The 24,786-nt window shown below is 36.9% G+C and overlaps 1 protein-coding gene across 5 annotated transcripts; it reads left to right on the forward strand.

Moving 5' to 3' along the window:
• The first annotated feature begins 3,345 nt into the window (after nucleotides 1-3,345).
• On the forward strand, nucleotides 3,346-24,188 carry LOC124160668 (inactive pancreatic lipase-related protein 1-like). Of its 5 annotated transcripts, XM_046536645.1 has the most exons (13): nucleotides 3,368-3,448; nucleotides 5,404-5,516; nucleotides 5,593-5,661; nucleotides 7,527-7,675; nucleotides 7,902-8,018; nucleotides 8,575-8,721; nucleotides 12,048-12,156; nucleotides 14,337-14,444; nucleotides 18,145-18,422; nucleotides 20,400-20,538; nucleotides 20,978-21,104; nucleotides 23,334-23,531; nucleotides 24,061-24,188. In XM_046536645.1, exons 3-13 carry the CDS (start codon nucleotides 5,598-5,600, stop codon nucleotides 24,146-24,148), a joined length of 1,524 nt encoding a protein of 507 aa, XP_046392601.1. In that variant the 5' UTR covers nucleotides 3,368-3,448; nucleotides 5,404-5,516; nucleotides 5,593-5,597; the 3' UTR covers nucleotides 24,149-24,188. The 5 variants fall into 5 exon arrangements, with proteins under 5 accessions (XP_046392615.1, XP_046392622.1, XP_046392592.1 ...); XM_046536636.1 differs by lacking the exon at nucleotides 5,404-5,516 and having other exon boundaries at nucleotides 3,347-3,448; XM_046536659.1 differs by lacking the exons at nucleotides 5,404-5,516; nucleotides 23,334-23,531 and having other exon boundaries at nucleotides 3,346-3,448.
• Nucleotides 24,189-24,786: the final 598 nt, after the last annotated feature.

Below are 24,786 nucleotides of genomic sequence, written 5' to 3' on the forward strand. Positions count from 1 at the left end.
ACGTAATGCCCGAGCGTTGAGCCAATACATTGAGCCGGGTTGCGATGCGAGGGAGGGAAAGCAATGTCACGCATTCTATAGATTCCTAATCACCGCCTCTTACTAAAATTAAGTCAATATTTAAAAAAAAATCGCCGTAAGCGGGAAGGGCTTAGGCGATCAAACTTCCGAAATGTTTGGAAATTTCATACTAAACTCGTGTACCTCCTCCCAGTGGCGCAGCGACAGGGGGGGTTTTGGAGGATAAACCCCCCCCCCCTGAGCTCGTAGAAATTTTTAAGTTTAATCCATTTTACTTAATTGGATTGATATTACTTATAGAATAGTATAAGAATTAATAAAATATCCCTCAGAAAGCCGTAAAATTCACCATTTTGAACCATTTATCTTATAATTCCGCAATTTATTAATCTCGTACACACCGCTTATCCTGGTAGGTATTCTATACCCCTACACACCCCGGTATTAGTTGCACCTAAACCCCCCCTAGTCCTAGCTGCGCTCCTGCCTCCTCCAAATGACCTCCCCGCTGCTCGAATTGTTTTCTGGGTATGGCCACGGCCGTCTTTGGCCTAGAATAAATTGCGAATATGCACAGCTCCAGGAAAATATATATTATAGCTAGCTATATAGCTCAATAAGTGTACCACATCTGTGTATCCACACTGTCAAAAGATACTTCATCATAAGATAAATCATAAATTCACAGTAAAAAATATATTTTTCCTTCGTCTAAAGGATTTTGATTGTCCTCCAGTTACGTCACGATAAAACTTCCTCATCTCTTTAATGTGCAGTTTTCCCTCTTTTTCCAACGGTCAGGCATAGGCGTGATTGCATGGTATGGGTACATTGGACGAAACTAATTGCAAGCTAGACTGCGGTATAGGCAAAGGCGGAGGACTCCATAGAGGGGGGACAGGAGCCCACCCCTAAGGCACTCAAAATATAGGCAAAATTTTTAATACGGTTAACAGTACGTTCGTTTTGTTTTGTGTATTACGGTGCCTCAATATTAAAATAAAGAGAATATTTCGAACTCTAATTGTTGTAGGTATCTTGCTTTATATCTCAGGTATGAGAAGATCGTTTACCTGTCAGACCACGGTCAGACCTTTGTGCCCCTCCAGAAAAAAATCCTGGATACGCCCTTGGGTATGAGTGCTAAAACACGCGTCATAGGAGGGCTATCGAAATGGATCCATGAATATGTAACCACTGCAAGAAGTATTAACAAGAAAAAAATCATAAAGAATTTTGAGCGGATTAATGTAACGAAATATTTTTAAATAACTTGTTGCCATTTTCGTTGGGGTATCGGAAAATAGGACCATCCTTTGTCCAATACCACTTATACAACTTAAAGAGCCAAAAGAGAACAGGCAAAATACTTTAGACCTTGACCAATGAAGCCCATCGAATGACTTTAGATACGACTGGATGAAAGTATAGCATGGGGAGAGGGAAGATGGTACTCACGGGTGGAATAGGTATAAACAGGGCTGGACCAGTGGCGCAGCGAGGGGGGGTTTTGGGGGATAAAACCCCCCAGAGCCCAGAGAATTTTTAAGGTTTAATCCATTTAACTTAATTGGACTAATATTACTTATAGAATAATGTAAGGATTATAAAAATATCCCTCAGAAGGCCGTAAAACTTACAATTTTGAACCATTTATCTTGATTTTTTCTGGGGGATGGCCCCCGCACCTCCCGATTCCCCTGGTGGGTATTCCATACCCCCTAACTCCCCAGTATTATTTGTGCCTAAAAACCCCCCTATCCTCTATTCCTAGCTGCGCCCCTGGGCTGAACAGTATATCAAATATAAGTATTTTAAAATACGTCTTTGAAATACATATGCACTATGTATTTTGTATTTCAAATCAGATTTTTGGTATTTTCCTAATCTAAAATAAAAAATACTATTGAAGTATCTCCGATAACACTTCTGTTATATTATGCTTCAGAGATTACTTCGTTTCCGTTAGAATCGTTTTCTTCACGTTTGCAACTATACATGACGTGCCAAGGCAGCTTATATTGTTTAAGATCTCATATAGTTTCAATACAAAGGTATTTTGTGCTTTAAAAGGTATTAAAAATACTATTTTGCATTTTTTCAAGTACCCAATTCAAAGGTATTTTGTATTTACATTTCAAATACATTTGGAGCAATATTTTCTATTTCAAATACATCTGGAGCGGTATTTTGTAATTTGTATTTCGAATACTCCTCGGTCCGTATTTTGCCCAGCCCTGGTTTTAAAGATACTGGGAACGCTTGTGTGGTTGATCGCCCTATGCGCGGGATACCCATGAAATTAAATCCACGAAAAAAATATCACGCCGAATGAATATGGCACGAAATAATAGAGCGGAATATTCTAAAATTGTTAATTGACGTTCTCATTGCGGTATCCATAACGCAGTGTGTGTCGATGAAATTTTACGGATAAACTTGTAAAAATTATGTACATTGGGGGAGATACCCAAAAAGAAAGCAAATAAACTAAATTTTTATATTAAAATATTAAAGAAATAAGGGAGGCATCTGCTTTTATAATTAAGAAAAAAATAATAAGTAGAATACAAATATTATAAAATAAAATTATCGCTGAAAATTTTAGTACATATAAATAATTAGTTTCTCCAACACTGTACACGTGCGTCATTAGTTTTTGTAGCTTGATAAACAGATTGTAGAAGGTTTCGCGAAAAATATTTTAAAAGATCTATTTCACGAATTATGAAAGGAAAACATGACTTCGATTTTGAAATTTGAATTGAAAAATTACTCATACACCAATGAAATTCTGGAGATAACGGTTAAAGAACTCTGCTTTGTCTATAGTTATTCGCATATTTTTCCTAATAGATAATTCATGCGAACAGAATAGAACCAAAGCGTAATAGAAAGGCAGTAATATTAAATTCAAAAATTGGGCTAGTGTTGGCTAATTTCCATTATTAAAGCCCTAAAAGTACTTCAAGGTTAGCCATCCACTGTACCGCATCAATTTGGTAACTTCCTTTTCCCCATAGCTGAGCTGTGATTTGTTCACGTGCGCGTTTAGAATATCCTCAGCGGTAACAGTTGCGCCACAAAAAAGTACGGAAGAAATGGTCATATGTTACACGCACTCTATAAAAACCCAATAAATTGCTCCCATATCTACTAAGTTATTTATGTAGATGCACTTTACTGGAAACTCACACGAGTTGAAATAAATGCTGAATTCATTCTATAAAATGGCTTTCAGAAGCACACGCCATAGTTATCACCAAGATATGTGAGTACGCTGAGTAGACATTTATGCAAAGGCATAGGGTCGTCCAAACGGCATATAATGCCAATCTCATCGTAAAATGTCCCTCTTTTATTTAGTGAATGAATAATATCAATAGTGTTGGGTCCAGCGTCAAACAAGGCGGAAAGCCAAACAGGGGTAAGTAATATTTTATTTTCGTTTTCCTTTACAGTTATTTGTTTTAATTTTTCTATCGCGTATAAATAAAAACGACATATCCCTTAACTTTCAGAAAGGTCAAATTTGTGATCTATATTTCAATAAAAGCACGAAATTCATAGCATACGCACTGATGGGTGAATGAATATAAGTGAAACATAATTTTCATTCAGCAAAATATCCACAAAATTGAACGTTAACAAAATGAATATGGCTCTAGTCATTTCCCGTTTTAATGAGGTTTATTCCCTCCCAATGGATTGTTTCTACTTCCATCTAATGTGCTCATTTCATTTTAGTAACTTTTTGCACAGATTCCAATTCTCAAAACAACGTTCCACATTATGCCACGACGTTCCAATTGACTGATACTGTGATACATTTACATGCAATCGCGACAATGTGATGTGCAAACCGAGAAAATAATAGGTAATACCGTTTAATGATAATTTAATGAAATAATAAAAATTATTAAAATAATTTTCCTATTTTTCTGAACTTTAATGTATAAAAGCTAGTTTTTTATATTTATTCCAATTTTATTCCTCGATGAGGTATTTACCACAAATCTTACCCAGGTAGGGAAAGACAAAGTTTAAAAATGAGACATACGATTTTGTGAAATTTCGATGCACAATTTTTATGGGAAAAAATTCCCCATTTTCTTGTGGAGAAAGATAATTTTTAAAAATTACCTCTGCCTAGAAAACACCCCAGACCGTGAATTAATGCTTTTGGAGAGGTTTACACAAATAAAATAACAAAAATTTTAAAAATTTTCTCTAAGCATTTCAATCCAGTAATAGCTGTGCAACTTTGAAAACGCTGAGGAAAGCTATAATCAGCTTCAGAATTCTTTGCTTGGCTATTCAAAGATGAATCGCGAATGAATGAATTTTTTCTCTCTTCTACAAAGAAATTATAGACGTCAAAACTTTAAATCTCACTGCTTTCAGGATGAGAGTTACTCGATTGATTTTCTGAGAATAAAAATTCAACTTAATTTTTTAATAAATGACAGTAATTTACCTGGTGTTTTTGTGTTTGATTGACGTATGCATTCCTATGAGAACCCTTAATTTCACGCAAACCCTTTGGCCTCTAGCAGCATCAAACATCTTGTGCTATCCCAGAAAAATAAGAAGGGTAAGTGTACACAGACGGGATCTTCTTGAACAAGTTCCGAATATCCATCATCCTTAGCAGATAAAACCAGATTTTATGTAGTGACCAAACTGTGATCCGCAAGACCTATGGTTCTGATTGTCTGGTAAAGATTATGTATGTTGAAAATATTGAAGCCCGAAAGTTCAATGCAGAGGTTTTATTAGTCGATCGTTAAGAGAATAAAGTTAAAATGGCGCAATTAAAAAATTAAGTATCATACTTCGTGAACGCAAATTTTGTACGACAAAACCCCATTCTCTTTATAAATAAGGAGATATATCTTCGTGATGTATACTACATATTTAATTTTCTGAAATCAAACCAATTTAGTTCACGGTTCTACTTAAAAAATAATAATAGATGTCCACCTTCATTTAAAAAACGTCATATTTTTCTTTGATGTTATCTTTCTAATTCTTGCGACGATCCTTGCGAAAAGGTGAGAGAAATGACGTCACAAAAATTGGATATTGTAGTTTTCGCGAGGTTTCCCTTTTGTAAAATTTGAGGCTTAAATATCTGGGGCCCTTTTTGTACTTCGAAAGAGAAATTTTTGTAGATTTTCATTTTTAAGATACCTCCAAATTATGAAAAAAAAATTTGAAATCGTGGAAATCCTGAAATAGAAATTATGTTCCGAGGCATAGGCATAATTTACTCCCGGAATTGTGTGATCAGGCGATCAACATTGAATAATCAAGGTGAAAAAGAAATTTGAATTCGTTTTTGCGGTGGAAAATGATCTTCAAAGCTTCTAATAAATTCAGATTTTTTGGGAGGAAGGCCTGTAGTCCTTTTCACTCCAAGTTGGAAACTGTTAGTGCGCCATTGATTAAGGGGTCTGCGGAAAACATACGATACACAGAAGGGACCTCAAGAGGTATGCGAAAATCTGTCTATTAAGCTATTTTTTAGAGATGAAATGATTTTCATAGCTATTAATTACTTTTTTCTAGGAGCAATGGATATTAAACAGGCCGCAGTGCTGTGGAGCTTGATTTTAATGCTGTCAACTTCATCACTGGGTAATACTTCTACCAAACAGATTATAATCTGGTCGCTCATTTGAACATTGTTATTTTTCTGCATTTTGATGTTCCTCAAAATCAGAAACTTGTTAGGGACAGATCAATGTCAAGGATTTATTTTATAACGCTCAGTACCTACACTGCAAAAATTTTACGAACTCCATGAGAAAAAGGAGAACGTCATTTTTAGGTATGAAAACTCAAGCAGAAAAATATACGGTGCAGTGCCGAAGGATAAAATGTAGAATGGCGAATGTATTAGCAATGTATTTATCAATGATTTATCAATGCATTATATGTAAAAGCAATGTATTAATCATGACATGTAGGTTCATACATAGGCAGGTGGGTGTAAAAATTCACGTCAGCCGGGCTGTATGGTTGGAAATATTTAGGTACATACATCGAAAGCTCGCAAATTATTACTTGTCACCGGCGCCCAGCATGGCTCTCATTAGCCCTGTGATGTGACCTATGTGACTATTTCAATGACTTATCTCTGTCCATGAGCTCTCAGTCAATAGAGCTGCTTGTGATAGCCTTCCACATGCAACCCTCAACATCTAATGACTTCCGCAGCTTTAGAAGCTCATGGCCCCGGAATAAAAACCAATATTTGGTAAGGGGACAGCGGCAAATTGTATCTAATTAAGAGTGTCGCTGATAGATAATATTTCTCTCAAGTCACTTGAGCTGAAAAAGTCATATTGCAAAAAGTCAGATCTTTTCCTACAGTAGAACATCGACCGACCATGAAGTCTCAATTAAGCTAAGAAACATTTTTCGGGGCTCTATCCGAAAGGCTATCATTTAATGATTAATAAAATTCGATTACGTATTTTTTTTAAGTGTACCATGGGCAATATACACTGAGCTGAAAAATTGGCGAGGAAAAGTTGAAATTTAATTTTAATATATCTGAGTTTTCTTAGTGATTTCCAGCCTCGGTAATCAAATGCGTCCTTGCGAAATATACTAGGTTCGAATTCCTAGTTTTATAAAAACCAATAATTAGCTGATTTAAATAAAAGAAAAATTCTCCTTAAAAAAATACCTAGTCAAATGTGGAACGAGTCGGTAGTACAAAATGAAGGCCGTCATTATTGATGATCGTGCTTAGGGCTGCAGTCTTTTCTTTTGGCCAACTTAGAACTCCAGTTTTAAGCAATCATGTGCTAGAACAGGAATGGCCAACCAATTTTAGGTGTTATCTAGCTATCTATCTGTTGAGGTCACCACCAGAGGCTAAAAAAAATTGCTGAAACTAGTAGGCGAAGAGGCTTTTTGGGAATCAGAGCGGAGAAACTTAAAAGACTCGATTAATGAGATGACGACTGAGAGGAAAACTAATCTCGATTTGAAGAAATATATGAAAGAGGGCAAAGGCAATAATAATTTTTGTTCTACAGGAATTGGCCTGGGGTCCACTTAAATCTCACCTAAATCGGATAACTCAATTATGAATACCTCTTGTCGGTGGTGATTTTTGGATCCAATCGCACCATGGATATTACTTATACAAGTGAAATTGAATTACGTTGTCCAAATCAATTCGTTTTTTTCATTTATCCTCAATTTTTATCAGTGTCCCGGTTTCATCTGAAATATATGAAAAAAATATAATTCTATGGATAAAATTCTTCGATCGATACTTAATAAAATAACACTGGCTATAAATCCACAATATTTGCCATGGAAAAAAATCCCCTTGACCGTTTCAAAGGTCCGCGGTTCGACTCCTGGTCCAGAGGAATTTTTACCTCGGAAATCACAGTAAATTTCGTGAACGCGGCAGTTTAAAAGAATATCACATTGACTGTAAATGGCTACACATGAAGTAAATTAAATTATTCTTGTCACAGGAAATAAAATATGCTACGGTGAACTGGGATGTCTTGTGACTGACGAAGGCTGGCATAGTATAGCACATAGGCCCTTTAATCCAACTCCCTATCGCCGAGAAGAAATTGGCACTGTGTTTAAATTGTTTTCACGGCACAAGAGGCATGGAGTAAGTAATTAAATAAATTCCAATCGCTAAGTGCCATTATTGAATAAATTTTATGTCTGGTAGCTCATTAATTTATTCGCTCTTTGACTGCTACATGCAGAGAAATTCAGAGCTTCCTCAAACAACATTCTTTTGTAAACATTAGTTTATAAATCTATACTGAAAACAGTGTCAAACCAAAACTTTATGGGTAAATATTGCATAGCATTCTTGTTTCTTTTAAAAGGTTGTATTCAGTCCAAACAATATCGGTGGCAACTCTTTGAGAGTCTTCAACCCCACAAAAAATACCAAAATTATCATCCATGGATTTCGTAGCAACGCTGATAGTGTCTGGGTAACGGTAAGTACCAAGCAGCAAAAGTCTTCATTTACCATGATAATAGCTAAGGTAAAAATTAAAGTGAACTAAAAGGGAAATAAGGCAGCAGTTGAAGTTATTCAAAGAAGTCTTTACGAATCAGCTTCAAGACCTCAAAATTTTTCTCTGCAAACGCGCGGAATGAAGTCATTGTACTGACAAAGAATATACTCTGTGGTACTGACACGACTGTCTTGACGGCACAACGGTAAAAATACAAGTGAACATAAATTAAGACTAAAAGCCTTTCATTAACTACATAAGTTTTGCAATTTAATATTACTGTCGCACCTCATATCTCGAAAAACCTATAATTCTCGAAACATGAGCAATAACAAGATATGAAAGCTTAAGAAGGAGCCAGTTTTGAGTTGAATGACGCGGGATGAAAAAAAAGTTATAGGTTATTGGGTTATTTTGGGATGACATTAAAATAACAGTATCGCCTCAGCTATATAACCCCGAAATCGAAGAGTGTTACAATCAAGGAGTTTTCAGCACACAATTAAAGGATATTAATGACAGTTTTTCCTTGCAGAACATGACAAATGTATTCCTTGAAAGAGATGATCTGAATGTAATCACCGTGAACTGGGCTAATGGAGCCGGGAGCCTATACGTCAAAGCCGTTTCAAACGCACGTGTAGTTGGACTGGAAGTAGCATTTCTGATCAACAAACTCATAGTAAGTAGAACTTGTCATAGAATATCTAAAACTTAAGCTTACTAGGTATTTGAACGGATGAGAGGGAATATGGATTCTGAATATTCACCCCAAAAGAGATTTGAATTAAGATAAATGATAATGACGGTAGATCCCTGGATGGTACGAATTGTGGGTTAGTAGGTGCAAATTTTAAGCTCTATTTTCGATTAACCAACTCTCGATCAACCAAGCGCCAAGCCACACTTACCATAGCCTTGCTTTTCATCACTGTTTGCACCTTTCCTTAAAGAAATAATGAATTTTGATTTAAGTTAACTATTATTTTAATTTGATTTTTGAATTAAGTTATCATTTTAGTACAAGAAAATTATCTTCACAAAATTGGGAAAAATCATAAGGTATGTACCATTAAAAAAGGAGATGAATGTATAATTGAAATAAAGGAATAAAAATTTGTAAGGTTCAGTATTATATTAATATGGGCACGGCCCGGGTTTCGTAACGTAGATACATATTTAGTTGACTTTGTAACTACGGTATGTGACCCAGGTCGTGCCCATATTAATTTAATAGTGAACCTTACAAAGTTTTATTCCTTTATTTCCAATATGGAGAGGTTACGCAAAGTAAAGCCTGAAGTCATCAGTTATATTTTATATGAATGTACCTATAAGTTAGAGGAAGTGTAACCTAGTGGCATTTCGGGGCAAGAAGTTTTGCGGCCATGGCCACAGGTTCATCCTGCGGTCACAGGCCACAGGTCCGTGGCCACAGAGATTGTATACTGGACACATATCTCATGAATAGCCGAAGAAGGTCACAGGATGGCCACAGACGGCCACATGAATTTTCTGTGGCCATTTTCACCGGGGGATGTTCAGTCTTTACTATAAATGCCAAGGGAAAAAGGATGGCGCGATACAATTTGCCCTAGAACAAGGAAATAAGGACAGTACAAGATGGATTATTATTAGGGAAAATGAAAACGTGTAATTCCATAAGAGGAGGCTAGGGAAACTCAGAGGATGCGAGCGTTGGAAATTGTAAGAACGCATATTTCAGAGTTATGGAGGAAAGTAAATAGATTTAGAGATAAAAAAGAGAATATGTGTCGCGAGAAGCCTTAAAAGGATGTGGGCAAGCATTTGAGAATAAAAAAAGAAATGCAAAGATATTCATGAACTAGGAGGTAATAGTCATATACATGGAGTAGTATTGGTATAGAATGTAGTCTTCAATTTTTGGCAGTCATACATTTCTAGCATGGCTCCCAACTCCTGTTTATTGAATCTTTTAAAAATAAAAAATATTTTTGATGAATATGATTATAATTAAAGATAAAAGTGATAAATATTGCGTATAACAATAAAAATAATAAGAGCAAAATCAATGCCAGCGGTAAGGATCAAAATAGAGTCGTGAAAATCAAGCGGACGGTAATGCTCGGGTGACCAAGTTCCTTTCGCAGTGATTCCCGAAATCAGCAAGTGCAAATACCAACGCGGCGAAAATCTAAACTTCGTCATCATCAGAATATAAGCGTTTTTTCCGCTGTTCGGGCAAAGGTTGGAAAGTGAAACGATTGCAAAGGGGCGAAGTGCTTCAGTAGCGGCGCGAGAGCGAATGCCTAGGGCACGCTTTATCTTAATGGCACAAATGTCGCGCACGCTACCAATGAGTGTCATAAAACTAAGGTAAACGCCCTCTTGCTCGACGCAGACAGCAGTTTTATTGCCTTCCGTGTTTCCTTCAAATGTGTGTCCTCTTCAGAGGCAACTTTGCGGTCGGTTTAGTTGATTCAACTTAACAAGCATAAAAAAAGTACTTGTGAACAACTGAGGCACACTGCTTTTTTCCAACAAAATATCATTGTTTTATTGAAGCATATAAATAGATTATTCATTATGAATTTAAATATTTCTCTCATCGTTCCGTACTTGGTTCTAATTATGGCGGAAACCCACAATTCTTTACAAATTTTCATCCCACGACCTTTTTTTCCACCTTATCTATTCAAGAACTTCTTCGCTACTTCCTTTTACTTGCTTTATGAATTGTCTTCGAGATGTTTAGGGCGTGAAAATTTCATTTCTTCTACTACAAATTGGATTCACTATGGTATTTCCCTATTTATTTTGATAGAAATGTATATCTGCATTTTCTCTACCTCGAAGAAAGATCTGAGGTTTTCCCGGCGTATGATGTTGTTGAAGTTTATTCGGGATTGCCACCGGATAAGGTTCTCCATCTCTACCGACGTTTCGATGGCCGAGTCGTCCATCGTCATCAGGGCCCTGATGACGATGGACGACTCGGCCATCGAAACGTCGGTAGAGATGGAGAACCTTATCCGGTGGCAATCCCAAATTTCTCTACCTCCGTTCGATTTCTATCATTTTCCAAAATAACCACGGCCAAAAGATTCAATGAATATGAGTTGGGAGCCATGTCAGAAATGTATGGCTGCAAATATTAAAGACTATAATCTGTAGAAATGACACTCGATGTTTCAATATATTTTTTCAATCTAACCAAATCACCGATATTTGGAAGATTTGAATCTAAGAAGATACCATTTACTCCATATTTTAAATGAGGTATAAATTATAGTCTCGTATCCCGAATATTTGAACTAATTCCGAGGTGTTTTTCAACATGAAGTTTTCAAAGTTGAATTGATAGATGTGAATGGTAGAACGTCTTCTTCTGGAAGATAATTTCTTCCGAGGAGTTGTTTTTTAGTTTCTGTTGTGGTTATGCAGGATTCCAAAACTTTTACTTGCATCTTACCTTGTACGATAGCGATTTGTCTTTATTGATTGACAATTTTTGCTTAATGGAATCAAAATTTCGTCCACAGCAGGATGCACTTTATATTTTAACTTACTGATGGAAAGTCAGCGTCAAATTGTCAAAATACCTTCTGGTGAATATGTTCACTAATTTCATCCTTCAAATAAAATTATTCAACTTCATTAAAATATAAGGAAGACGTCCATAAATTAGTCAAGATTTCGTTGACTATTTAAGAAAATTCAATTCTAAGGGAAACATACTTTTGATAAATGAACCATTCTTTTATGACAGGAAGAAGTCCATAAATTAGTTAAGATTTTTTTCGACTATTGCAGAAAATTCAATTCTGAGGGAAAAATACTTTAGATAAATGAACCATTCTTTTATGATACACGGCTATGAGGGAATAGAGAATGATTATGTCAATATAGATTAAATGCCACCAATACCACTATTTTGACGAATGAAAAATTTGCATTTCTTCAAATATGGTGTTTAAAAGTTTTGAGATCAGACTTTATAATTTACAATCGGCTTTAATCCTCAAGGAAAATCACAATGCGAATCCGGGTACGTTCCACATAATAGGCCACAGCCTTGGAGCGCATATTGCCGGTTACGCAGGATCACGCGTTGACGGACTTGGAAGAATTACAGGTATGCAAAGTTTTTACTACTCGTGATATAAAAAAATCTCGAATAGCACCGAAAAAGGCATTTCAAATTGGACGTGAAATATAAATTTTGAATTCTTAGGAAAGAAAAAGACAATCTTAACCGGTGACGAGCAAATTTTGTTAAACAACCAGTGACGTCTGGGAGACCACAATAAATCAAATATTCATAAAATTCACGATTTTAATTGGCCATTTTAATGTTTCTTTATCTTCTTAACTATTCCAAAACTTACATTTAATTTTATCTATTACCATAAGAACAAATTTTTCTGTAAAAGTGATTGTTTGAAACAAGATTTGAAAAACTGATGTCAAAAACACGTGAGCTATTATTATCGTTTTTAAGTATAAATATTCCGCCAGATTAAAAAATAAGGCCTTAAATTTGGAAGGCTAAATAATAAGTAGCAATTGAAGTAATCTCGTTATTTTTTTTCTTGATGCATTATGCAGGCGATCAAAATAACATTTTTTCACAATAGCTCTCATTTCTCCGTTTCCACACAGTCTTCACAAATTTTCTTCGTGCATACCAAGAACACGGGCACTTTGCATCGGAAACATAAGAAAGAGGTTTTCCGTTTTTTGTATGGTAGGCGCAGTCTACGTATTGTCTGCTTCTCGAGCCTTTCGGCTTCTTCAGCCTCTCCCAAAGTTAGATGGAGAATTAGCGCAATATTTAATCGTACCTGCCTCGGGAGTTTAAGATTATATATTCTCCTCATCTGAGGTCTAACAAGATCTGCAGCTATCGATTTAAAATATCAGAAATGGGATAAATAAAAGCTGCGTTAAAAAAACTCCGTGCAGAATCACTGAATATGAGGGCATTAGCTCCACGGCCTTGACAGGTAAATGTCAAATGAGTTGTTCCAAAAGCCGTGACGAGTTGCTCGTGATTTAACTCGTTACGGCTTTTGGAGCAACTAATTTTACATTTTTCCGTGTAGGATGTTTAAATTAAAGTTTTCTGAGAAAGCTTATTAAAACAACTTGTCTGTTTCCACACTATTTTATTTTTACCGACCATGGTTTCGGCAGCTTGTGCCATTGTCAAGGTACATAGCCTTGGGTGACAGCCTTTTTATAGGTTTTTCGGGAGGGGGAGAGAACCTATGAAAACCTATAAAAAGGCTGTAACCCAAGGCTATGTACCTTGACAATGGCACAAGCTGCCGAAACCATGGTCGGTAAAAATAAAATAGTGTGGAAACAGACAAGTTTTTTTAATAAGCTGAATATCAAAGATTTCCACCGCATCACGCCGGACACTGTATCTTTTATTTCTGAGAAAATTTATTTTTTTACTCCCTGTTTGATCGTTCTCTCACAGGTACTCACTGGCACATGCATTCACGTCGTAGATAGATGAGAGACCATTGGCAGCAGGCATCCCCCCCCCACTTCTACAAGATAAGTCAAAGAGACGTGGAAGTGACTGCTATAATTATGCTATAGCTGGTCTTAAATATATGTAAAAAAACATGAAAATTGGCTGAATGGTAATCACAAATCCAGTTACTTCCCTATCTCTGTGGCTTATTTCTAGTATTTGCTGCCATTAATTCTCCTTTTTCGCAGGAATTAATAAAAAAAGGCGTCCAAGAGAATTTCTAGGAGCAACGTACAAAGTTATTACATGAATTAAATTGGGCATACGACATACGTATTGATGTTTAAAGCCAATAGTCATCATGACTTATCTAAAACTATCTTTATCTAATAATAAGGTCACTAAGACCGAAAAAAGTTATAGTAAATTTGGTTTTACGCACAAAGTTCCAAACGTAAGAGAGAAAATTCTGTCCGAAGACAATTCAATTTTGAATCAAAATTGCATCCGTAATTTTGAAACATTTTGATTACTTTTGCCCGAAATTAAAATACGTTCCGAAAAAATATTGGCCAAATGAGGTAGGCCAAGCACTATTTGATAAAGGATGCATGACTAATTTTGCTTCTTCTTTTCAGAACTAAATAAGAGCCAAATTCGGGAGCCGTCAAAAAAATTTTATTGTTAGGAAAATGAAAATTTTTCATGCGGTCAATTTAATTTTTTGACCTTTTTAAACGATACGTTAATTTTAAATTAACTTGGAAAATGAAATGAAATTAACCCAATTCTTTGTGATCGATTCATAATACTATATTGGCTTCAAGGGTTGGATCCAGCTGGATTGGGTTTCACCAGAATGCCCAGCTATGTCCGCTTAGATCGACTTGATGCTGAGTTCGTTGACATCATACACACCGATGCAGAATTTGTGGGTGAGTTAATGAACCTCATGCATAATTATTAAAATTGTTTTTTTGCAAATAATTACGGAATCAGAGGGATATTCTAGCAAAAACTCAAGAGAAATAAATTATAAACTTCCTGGAGAAATAAAATAAATACTGAATAATAATACTATTCATCAGAGTAAACTATCGCCAGCGATAGCGATTTCACTAGACATTCACGAACAATACATCCACAGTTGCCAAAGGAAAGATTCGTCATAATTCAATGAGCAATTATAATCATAAATAAGTGAATACCTACAATGGCCATATAAGTATGAAAATCGATTAACGAAGTCGAGAGAAAAGAGTCACAAATAGAGTAAAGCGAAATTTCAGATGAAGTTATTCTCATTTATGATGAACAGAAAGAAGAACAGATGTGGTCACTATCCGAAGATATTAAAAAGAAATACATATCATTAGCAAAGTAATCCTGTTTTACGATCGTGTTTGTGATTCCATTTTACGATCAGTGTATTAAGCCCTAGATCAAACAAAGGCACAGATCAGGCAAAGATAAAATTGCGCATGCTGATTTCATATGTTCTAAATTTAACCATTTATCTTTTAAAATAGTTTGCTCTAAAACATGTGTCAACGACTACGGAATAAGATTTTTTATATCTACAAAACATGCGACCTTGTGGAGGATAATGAGAATTATCGATGGCTAACGATTGAATATCATCTCGGATGGTTGCTGCCGCAGCTTCCAGGATCTTGTCACCCTTCTTTTCTTGATTTAATTGATCATGATGATTATCAATTAAGCATGTAAATGTTAATTTTCCGGGTTTCTCTGTGATAATAACCTTATTACCACGTTTAATATTAATAGCAGTTGAACACTTCTATTATCAAGATATGAATTTTGGCAAACATTTATGAATTCTTCCAATGTACTCTGACAGTCGTCACTGCTCTCGATGTAGGCAAATATTTCTTCCCTGGCCAGATTCAATGCTTCATCTCGGGGACGACCAGTTTTACCTCCAGTGAGCGGTTTTGAAAAAGAAACTGCTATCATGTCGTTAACTAGCCTCATCAGCTACTAAATTATGTTTAAACCTTATGCGAGCGATAATATTTTTTGAATTATTATCAGAACGAATTATTATGAGCTATATATAGAACAGATTCTTCGAATGAAAGTATAGTAACTTAACAAATTCTAAGCCGATATTTCTCAGCTCGTTTTCTTTCTGTTCTTCATTCCGTCATTGCCGCAAAAGAAGGGATAATTTTTAAAACAAAAATCTGAGACATTTACGGGTGCTCTTGTACGAGGAGGACTTACTTTTAATGTACTGGATTGATCTGGTTCTCTTCATGATGTCTTTCCACTGAGGCAAAAGTACTACTCCAGAGTAGTTTTTCCGACTTTGCTCATGTTTTGCCACTGATTTTTGACTCTTTTTGGTAGTAAATGAATTCATTACTTCTTTCAGCACTTGCATCAATCAACGTCTTTGAGCCACGATCAACAGTAGCAATTTCACTTGCAGGCAAAGGTTATTTTACAGATGAAGCGATACCCGAAAATTTCTAAGAACTAAATATAGCATAAACTTTAACGTATATTTCTAGCAATAACCACATGTTTTCAATAAGAGGGAACATTTAAAACTAAACCCTCTGTCCCGATTGTTGGCGGAGGGACAGGTGAGAGCTAGTAACCAATATGCGTGCTACGCGTCCAATAATGTTCGGAGAGCGCAACAATATAGTCATGCATATTACGGAGAATACAGCCCCAGCTAACTTTCGTATGGCTTTTTCTCAGAAACGGTAAATCTTAGAGAAAAACGTAAGATGACATTTTTGTAGATAATATTTTGATCTACAATTTTGATATGAGTAATTTTTATCATAAAATTAACCGTTTTGCCATAAAATGCAAAAAAAACCCATTTTAGTGACCTTTGACCTTGAATAAATTCTTTTGCACATTTTTTGTGGCATCCTTAACGTTCGTGCAAATTTTCAGCTTGTTGGGAATTTATGCAAGGGTACCCCTATTTTTTGGGCCTATTTGACCGGGCTATAATGAGAGCTTCGAACAATGAAACCTGAACATTTACGTGATCAACACGAACATTTCTCATGCACATAGCAAATTAGCACATTTTCTGAAAAACAAATGCTCACAACTCTTGTAAAGGAAAGGAGAAATGAGGATACATCTTTTCGATATTCCTTAATGGCATGATATCAGCCAGATGTAGGCGAAAATGAAGTTAGATTGAGCTCTGGCTTTCAATGATGAAGGGCAGTGTTCGATCTCCATTTCGAATGCCTATTACCATTGATTCTTCCGCTGAACGATACGTTAATGCAGGAGCCTATCGTTCAGGAATCTTAAGCCATTGTTTTCTCTCTTTCTCCGTCATTCATGATTTAGTCATATAAAACCTGCCCCACCAGCTAAAAAAACTGCGCTGCCATTTGCCTCCTCAAGTAAGGGCACATCAATCAATTACATGAGGTGATGAGGGCAGCAGTTGGCTAGTAGACAAGGGTGTTATGGGAAAAAACTTAAACGGTTGAATACACTAGGGTAATTTCCTTCATCAAAGAAAACGAAATGCATTGATTGCGATTCGTTACCCTCCATTAGTGTATTCATAATATACAAATTATTTGGTTTTAGAAATCCCAGTTTAGACGAATGGCTACGGTCAATTTTAACCTCATTTGAAAAAGGCCAGATTGGCGCCCATGCGATTCCACTCCACGTGACGTCACAGGTACCTAGTTTCTATACGAGTAGATAGGAGTTTTACATGGTCTGAGATTACCAATTCATGCATGAGGCACAGAGCTCAGGGAAACATCTCATAATAGTCACACATTAAAAATACCTAAGTTCGGAAAGTTTCCTTCGTTTGATAGGAGAATAATAATCCTTATTTAAGCCAAACACTACCTGGTAACAGGGTACTCTGCTACCTGCTAGCATCCTGCGTCGTATCAGCGCTCAAAGCCTCGCCCGAAGGTCACCTCACTTGCGGCAGCGGGAACCAGAACGACCTCACACGGAGATTTCCCGGCATTCATACTTAGCCGTCGCGTTTTCGCGCGCTTGAAAATTTCCACTCTTCGTTTAATCACGAAAAATAGATATCGTCATTTAAAAATCTAAAAGCGTGAAATGCGTACTCCAGGAGTAATGATATTTCGATTTGGGCAATAAAAAAATAATAGGAAACCACCCTCTTGTGCATCATTTAATCTTTAAAATCATCCAGATGAACTCATTGACACTCGGTAAGTAAATAATAAAATGAAAAAAATGGTGTTATTCCAGCAATTTATTTTAATAGTATGACTAGTTTCAACGCAGCGGCGTCTTCATCAGATACAGAGGGGGAGGAAGAAGGTAGGTGGAAGGGGTTGAGACTTCTAGTTGTGGGAGGGAGAGGAAAGGAAGTAAGGGTAAGAGGGTAGGATAGGAGGGAGTAAAAAGAGGGACTCGGTAAGATCGTCTCACTTCAACTGACATGAGACCTCGGCGTGCAGACGTTTGAATGCTTTTGAAATCCCCATTGCGTGAGGAATAATCCAAATGTATTCGTATTAAAATCCAAATGCAAAAGAATGGGTCAAAATTTGGCCTCAACTAATCCTAACGGAAAAATTATGAAAAAAAAATCTTTTTTAAGATTGAAATTTGTCTTTGAAGGACTTGGCCTGGTAGAGGCAGTTGGAGACGTGGACTTCTTCCCAAACGGGGGATACCATCAGAAGGGATGCAGATGGCCCATGATTCGGAAGTGGAGCGCCATCCTAAAATTGAGGTTCCTCTTTGAGAACCTCCTTCCGTGCTCGCACACGCGCTCCCAAGAACTCTTCATCGAATCCATTAAATCCTCTCCCTACCTGAACACGGAGGGGCGATCCACCAGCAACAGCTGCCATTTGGTCGGATTCCTGTGCCACACTTACGAAGACTTCGTGAACGTAAGGGATTTTTATTTTCGTTATTGAAATTCAAATGAAAAAATATTATCTATGCACAAAATTGTGATGGCTTAAAAGGGAAATTTTACCCGCAACAAGTTAAAGGGAAATCATTAATATTTTTCCCCTGCCTCGTTTACCTAACATTCTACCCTCTAACACCGTTTTAAACATCCCTCCCCGCTAAGTACTCCCTCCATCCATTACTTCTGTCTCCTCCGTATCTCATCTAAAAGCCATCTCTCCTCACTAACCTTGTCCAGCACTCCGTCGTTCCTCCTCCTCTCTGTCCATTTCACTTTCTCCATTCTTCTCCGTACCCACATCTCGAATGCCTCCAGTCTTCTCTCGTCCTCCTTCCTTAGTGTCCACGTTTCCGCGCCGTAGAGAGCTACACTCCAGATCAAACTCGTCACTAACCATAACCTATTGTCAGAGTATAAGTTCAGTTACATCATGTTTAACTCTATCATTGCCACTCACTTGGGGTGGCAGTGGCGAGAAATGCCAAAGGTATTTAAACTGTAACATATTCGATCCAAAATATCTGTTTTACCATTTTCTGGTGTATCAAAATGGCTTCTTTTATTTTACTCTTAATATATTAATTTTTACTGTATAATTAATCCTGATTTTTTATTCTAAAGTTTAGTGACTGCATTAATTTGAACAATTACCTACCTCAGAGCCTATATTTCGGCCGGTGGCACTTTTCGGCTGGGAAGCAAAAGCCGATATATTGGCCCGCGGCTCTAAGAGGGTTAAATATACGCAGAGAGTAGGTGATGCCAGTCACATACACTCTGTAAACTCTCACTCACTTCTCAGTGCTTCCGCCGAAAGGTTGGAATGGACAGATGAAGGAAGATCTCGCCCCAGACTAAGCCACAGGCAGGGGCAGTTTTATGGGTTCTATAGACTATCCCACTTATGAAGCATCCGCGAACCTATAATCAAAACTGGAGGAGGGGGGGAACTAGCCGTGGTCGTTCAAATTTTAACTTTTTTTGCACTTTTTTGCAATGAAGCAAAAATTTTAATAAAATTGTGACAGCAATTTATTAGTCTTTATAATTATTTGCTTGAAAAATAATGAAAATAATGATTTTCAATTTAGTTCCATATCTTATACTAATATCGTTTTTCTTCCAAAGGAAAAATTGTTCATAACTTTTGTTTTGAACTAAATTTATTTTCGCTTCTAGGGGGGGGGCAGTTGCCTGATTAATTCTTGAGCGGAAGTTATACGCACTCATTAATTCAGGGGCGGTCTAGGGTGATCGTGGGGCCATTGGCTGGGGCTCATGATGGGGCCCTTCTTTACCGGGGTTTGCGGGGGTCCTCCCCCGGAAAATTTTGGGAAATTGCATGTATGGATATGGATTTTTGACGCTATTCCGGCTCTTAAAACTAGATCAAAGTTAATAAGAGATAACAATTAAGTTAGAAAAAAATACTATGAAAACTGAGAATTTCACAGGTTATAAAATTTAATAATGCATTATGGTTATATCATCTATTTAGTGAATTTCTTCCTTGAAACTATACTGATATCTTAAAAAAACCTCTAAAATAACCTTTTCGAATAACCCTTTCAAAAATGCACCAGGAACTCGATAATCTTCTGACGACTTTATTTTATTTATTTTCTGTGTTTTTTTTACACTTAGAGTATGTTGTAAATAAAGAAACTAAGGGAAACGTATCATTTTCTAATTGAAAAAATAATTAGTTGAAGTTATCCACGACTTTTTTATTACACCTTTCATATATACTCTTCTTGATAGACGCGAGGGCTATTGAGGCCCCCATAATCTCGGGGCCCTATGCTATTGCCAGCCAGCCGACCTGGCCAGACAGCCCCTGAATTAGCTTTGTGTATAACAATGTAATGAAGAGGCTTCAATGGAATAAACCGTGCGTAAGTATGAGACACGCATCTTATCACTGTTCTCATTCATTCTGAACTTTCGGCAGGGACAATGCACAAGTTGTGGAAATGATGGCTTGGGATGCGCCTTGATGGGAATTGATGCTGATAAGTATCCAGGAAAACGCAAAAGAAATGGCCCCAGGAAATTCTACTTAGTGACTAATTCATCACCTCCATATTGCGGTAAGGAATAAATTATATTGCCCGGAATTTAGTAACTAAGCATTATCTAATTAATAAAGCCAGCTTTCGCAGCGTACGAAAATGAGTAAATAAAATATTTTCACTGCTACTAAGTCTCATTCCGAAGAAAAAATAAAAATCAAAGACGCAATTGAATATTTTCTATACCCCAGCAGATATTATTTCCGGCAAGCAAACTTTTCCAATTTTTGAATCGGAAAAGCTCAATTTTTTCATAATTCCATACTGCTGATTTTTCTCCATGTTTCTATACCTAAGACATAGTAGGTACTTCCTCAACGCATTCTACTAGATTTCTCTTATTTTTTTATTTGTTCTCGATCCTCGGCGGCGTTTAAATGATAGAATGCAGTTATGTTTCATAATGTGGCCTTCGCCATCGATTAAAAAAAATAGCATCGCATTTTTTGCCTTGCAGGACATCACTACGCAATGAACGTGACTGTTGCCGCATACCCCAGGGAAAGTGATGCAGCGTCTGGGGATATCATTGCAGCTATCAATGGACGCGACGGCTCAGTGTCCACAGCTCACTTTACTCCTAAGTCAGTACCAATATTGTATCTAAAATCATACGCCTCGCATTCTTACAGGATTCAAATGTAATAAAATACTCCGGCGTAACAAAGCCGTGGTTTAAAAAGAATTCTCCGAATTTCCAAGCGCAAGCTGTATTTTTTTAAGAAAAGGAAATTCGCAGTGTGGTTGAAAAAATAATACGAAATTATTGATCAAGATGCATAAGAATACATCACAAAGTATAATGCGGATCATACTTGTATACAACTAGGAGCAAAAAATTTATATTGGTTTCGCGGACCCAGTGACCCTATGAACTGATGGTCACTGTACTACCCCTTTAAATTGATGACCCTTAAATACAAGGGTTACAGGTGCCAATTTTATAATTTCGGAGATAAGTGCAGATAATTGTTTGTGGGCTACAATATATTGCTGTGGCAGGGGGATACAAGAAAATCGTTGATAAGTGTATATTGTATATACAGATTTCGTGATTAACTTGCACCCCTTTGCCACCTTAACGTTGTGTACCTCACCAACCATTATCTATACTTACCTCCAGAGTTATAAAAATTGTATTATTATACGGTCTTCGATTCTCTTTAATGTGATGCAGCAGTCCTATGAAGTATGTGAACCGACTGCTGATCCTTCTAATGGTGTTTATAAAGTATCGGTTGACCTGATCGATTGAAATTTTAACTTTGGCTTCGGTAACAGGTTACTTGCTGTCAAGCGCATAAGCAAAAGAAGGAAAAAAATAACAAAAGAAAATGAAGACAACTCATGAATTAATATCAATACAATCTAACAAATATGCAAAAAATTTACAATTCGAAAATAAATAACGATGAAAATCTGTAAGCAGGGTAGGGAACTCATTGCTGTTTGAAAATTTGTAGAGGATTTCACTTAAAAATCATTACACAAAGATGGTTAGCAAAACATTTGGACCGCTTTTTCTAAAAAAAAATTGCAAGCACTCGACCGGAAATTGGGGTATCTGGGTTCGAATCTTGGTCAAGGCGAATGATTTTTTCTCTATGGATTTTTCGCATAAATTATTCAATTTTGCGGGTGACTCCGTAAAAATATCACCGTGGCTAGTCCAAAGATGAATTACTGGCATATAACTTTTCGTAAATTTGGATATAAGTTTTTCATGGCTCAATATCACCCGAGCCCCACAAAACCCAGAACAGCTTACCAATTTTCTCACCAAAATACATCACTCTGGTAATCGTTTTACATAGCCGGAGGGAAAGTATCTGTTATTTTCCAAACAATTAATTCGTATTTAAGGAATTTCCAAAGATATATCAGTATCCTACTCTTCTGTAAAACATGTGAATTAACTTTTGCACATTTTACTCGTTTTTTTCATTATTTATTAAAATATTTTTATAATATTTACGTTACTTTATAAATCAAAATGGTTAAACACTTTGTAAAATCGACGGACAATTTCTACTACTACTACTACGGGGGATAGGTTTCACCTGATAGGGCATCTGCAGGTACTCATGCAGTGAATACCATTGTGTTCATGTGCCTTAAATTGTCCTGATGGGTAAAACCGTCCGCACCAAAATCATTTATTCAGAGGATTTTTCGTTGTCGATACCTCCCCTGAACAAACGCTCAACAATCGCCCTCCGAATCAAATCCGCTCATCTATTACGCCTATTTAGATGAGCGGATTTGAGTCAATGATGATACACATACCTGCCTTTCGATTTTGTGGATGAATCTTTTGAGACGGTGGTGGGTCGAAACTACTACTCGTAAACTGTTTGAAGGTGAATCACGTGGTCCCTCCGGTGCGAAACATAATACGAGTTTCGTTTCGTCCCAGAGGTTTAGTTTAATTTCGACCCGAAGTAGTTTTGACTCCAATTTCTTTTCGACCCTGAGTTTAGCTCTTCGGGTTTAATTCCTTTTCGTTTCGTTTCTTCATTTTGTTTCTGGGAACGAAATTATTGAAATTTTACTGGTTTTGACTTTCGTTTAGTTTCGCTTGCCATCCCTGGATTTGACTCGGCGGGCGATTGTTGAGAGTTTTTGCAGTGGAGGTATCGATGTGTTCAGTTAGTTCTTATTCTACCATGGAAACAAAATTGCAAAAGTTCATTTCATAAAATGTTGATTTTGTAATTAATATTTCTTCAATGGCCCGCAAAATCTTCAACGAATACACAACTACCATTGTGAAATGTGCAACTGCTATATAATTTTTCCTTTGACATTGGTAGACTCCGCACTATGAAGCCGGGAGAGACGCATACCATCCTTGGGTTTTCCGACGTGGACATCCGGCAAGTTTATGCAGCACGAGTTACATGGAGCTGGAAACCAAATACATTACTAAAATACTTCTGCCTATCGTGCATCCAAAACCTCCTCGTTTCTCACTTATCTGTCACCAACATGGAATATAATTCGAATTCTATGTAAGTATACTGTGTTTTCGAGTCATTCTAACTGTAATCAGTAATTTGGTATTTTATTAACTGAGGAAATAAGGAAACGTGCGAGAACAACTTTACGTGTTGCCAATGTTTCACAGTACCAGGGCGCAGTAGCACACTGAGACGTGGGATTCGAATAACTAAAGTAACGAATCTGTAAACGACGTTAGCTGAGCGGGAGAGGTGGGAAGTTCAGTTCTTTCCACATGAAACTCTACAAAGAGTTCAAAATAGGAGCGGAGTCGCTAAGGAAGGGGGCAGAAAAAAATTGAAAATCGGACCTTGTTCATTCAACAGTGAGACATAATCTCTGATTTGTAGACGGGGCTGTTCCGTCTCGTTACTTTGAGTTTGGCCCACCATCCTCTGTATTACCAACCGTAATTTTTGGGTGCCCACCTATCCCTAAACTGCTAACGTGTTTCATGAGAGATCGCTTCAAATGTTGCAAAAACCCGTGGCATTTCCCAAAATTTTCCTGTACTAATAAATTGTTCTGTATGGATTTCAGTGTGGAAACGAAGGCAGCATGTACAACATGGAAAACACCAATTTATCTGGCTAGTGATAAGCCGCGAGACGTGCTGCTTGTCTGCTGATAAGAAGGGCGGAAGGAATTAAATAAAATTATAACAAAAGCCACTGATTTTTATTTCTTACTACTTGGATCCATGGCATAACCCTTCGCTGAATTAGATGAAGCCCATACAACTCCTCCAATGACGCTTAATTCTTAAATTACTTACATTAAGATTCAAATAGCCTCTTTTCATGCATTAAAATGTAGTATGCTTGCGGAGGTAACACCAAAAAATTGTCACAACACATCTTTCCATTTGGTAAGTTGGCCCACTCACAATGTTGACTTTGACAACGAAAAGTAATATCCAAAGAGAAGAGATACCATCCACGCATCATTAGGATTGCGATAAAGATCATAAAATCCACGAAAACCTTCAATTGGGAAGACAGATACCAGCTATCCAACTCATGGAAAAGAGTGCTCAAACAAACTCGTGAGAAAAACAGAAAGGAAAACACCAGGGACGACGAGAAGTCTCCTGCCTCCAATATGGACCAATGAGAAGTCTGCTACATCCTAAATGGACCAACGAGAAGACGCCTGACTCCGACGGATATGTATTCATACAAAAGGGTCGATACCGCCATTCAGCTCTTCATTGACCGAGAGAAGCAGACTGTAATGCCGGCGAAACGGCTACAAAGAAGAAAACAC

The sequence above is a fragment of the Ischnura elegans genome, chromosome 1 (assembly GCF_921293095.1).
Source record: "Ischnura elegans chromosome 1, ioIscEleg1.1, whole genome shotgun sequence".
Lineage (NCBI taxonomy): Eukaryota > Metazoa > Arthropoda > Insecta > Odonata > Coenagrionidae > Ischnura > Ischnura elegans.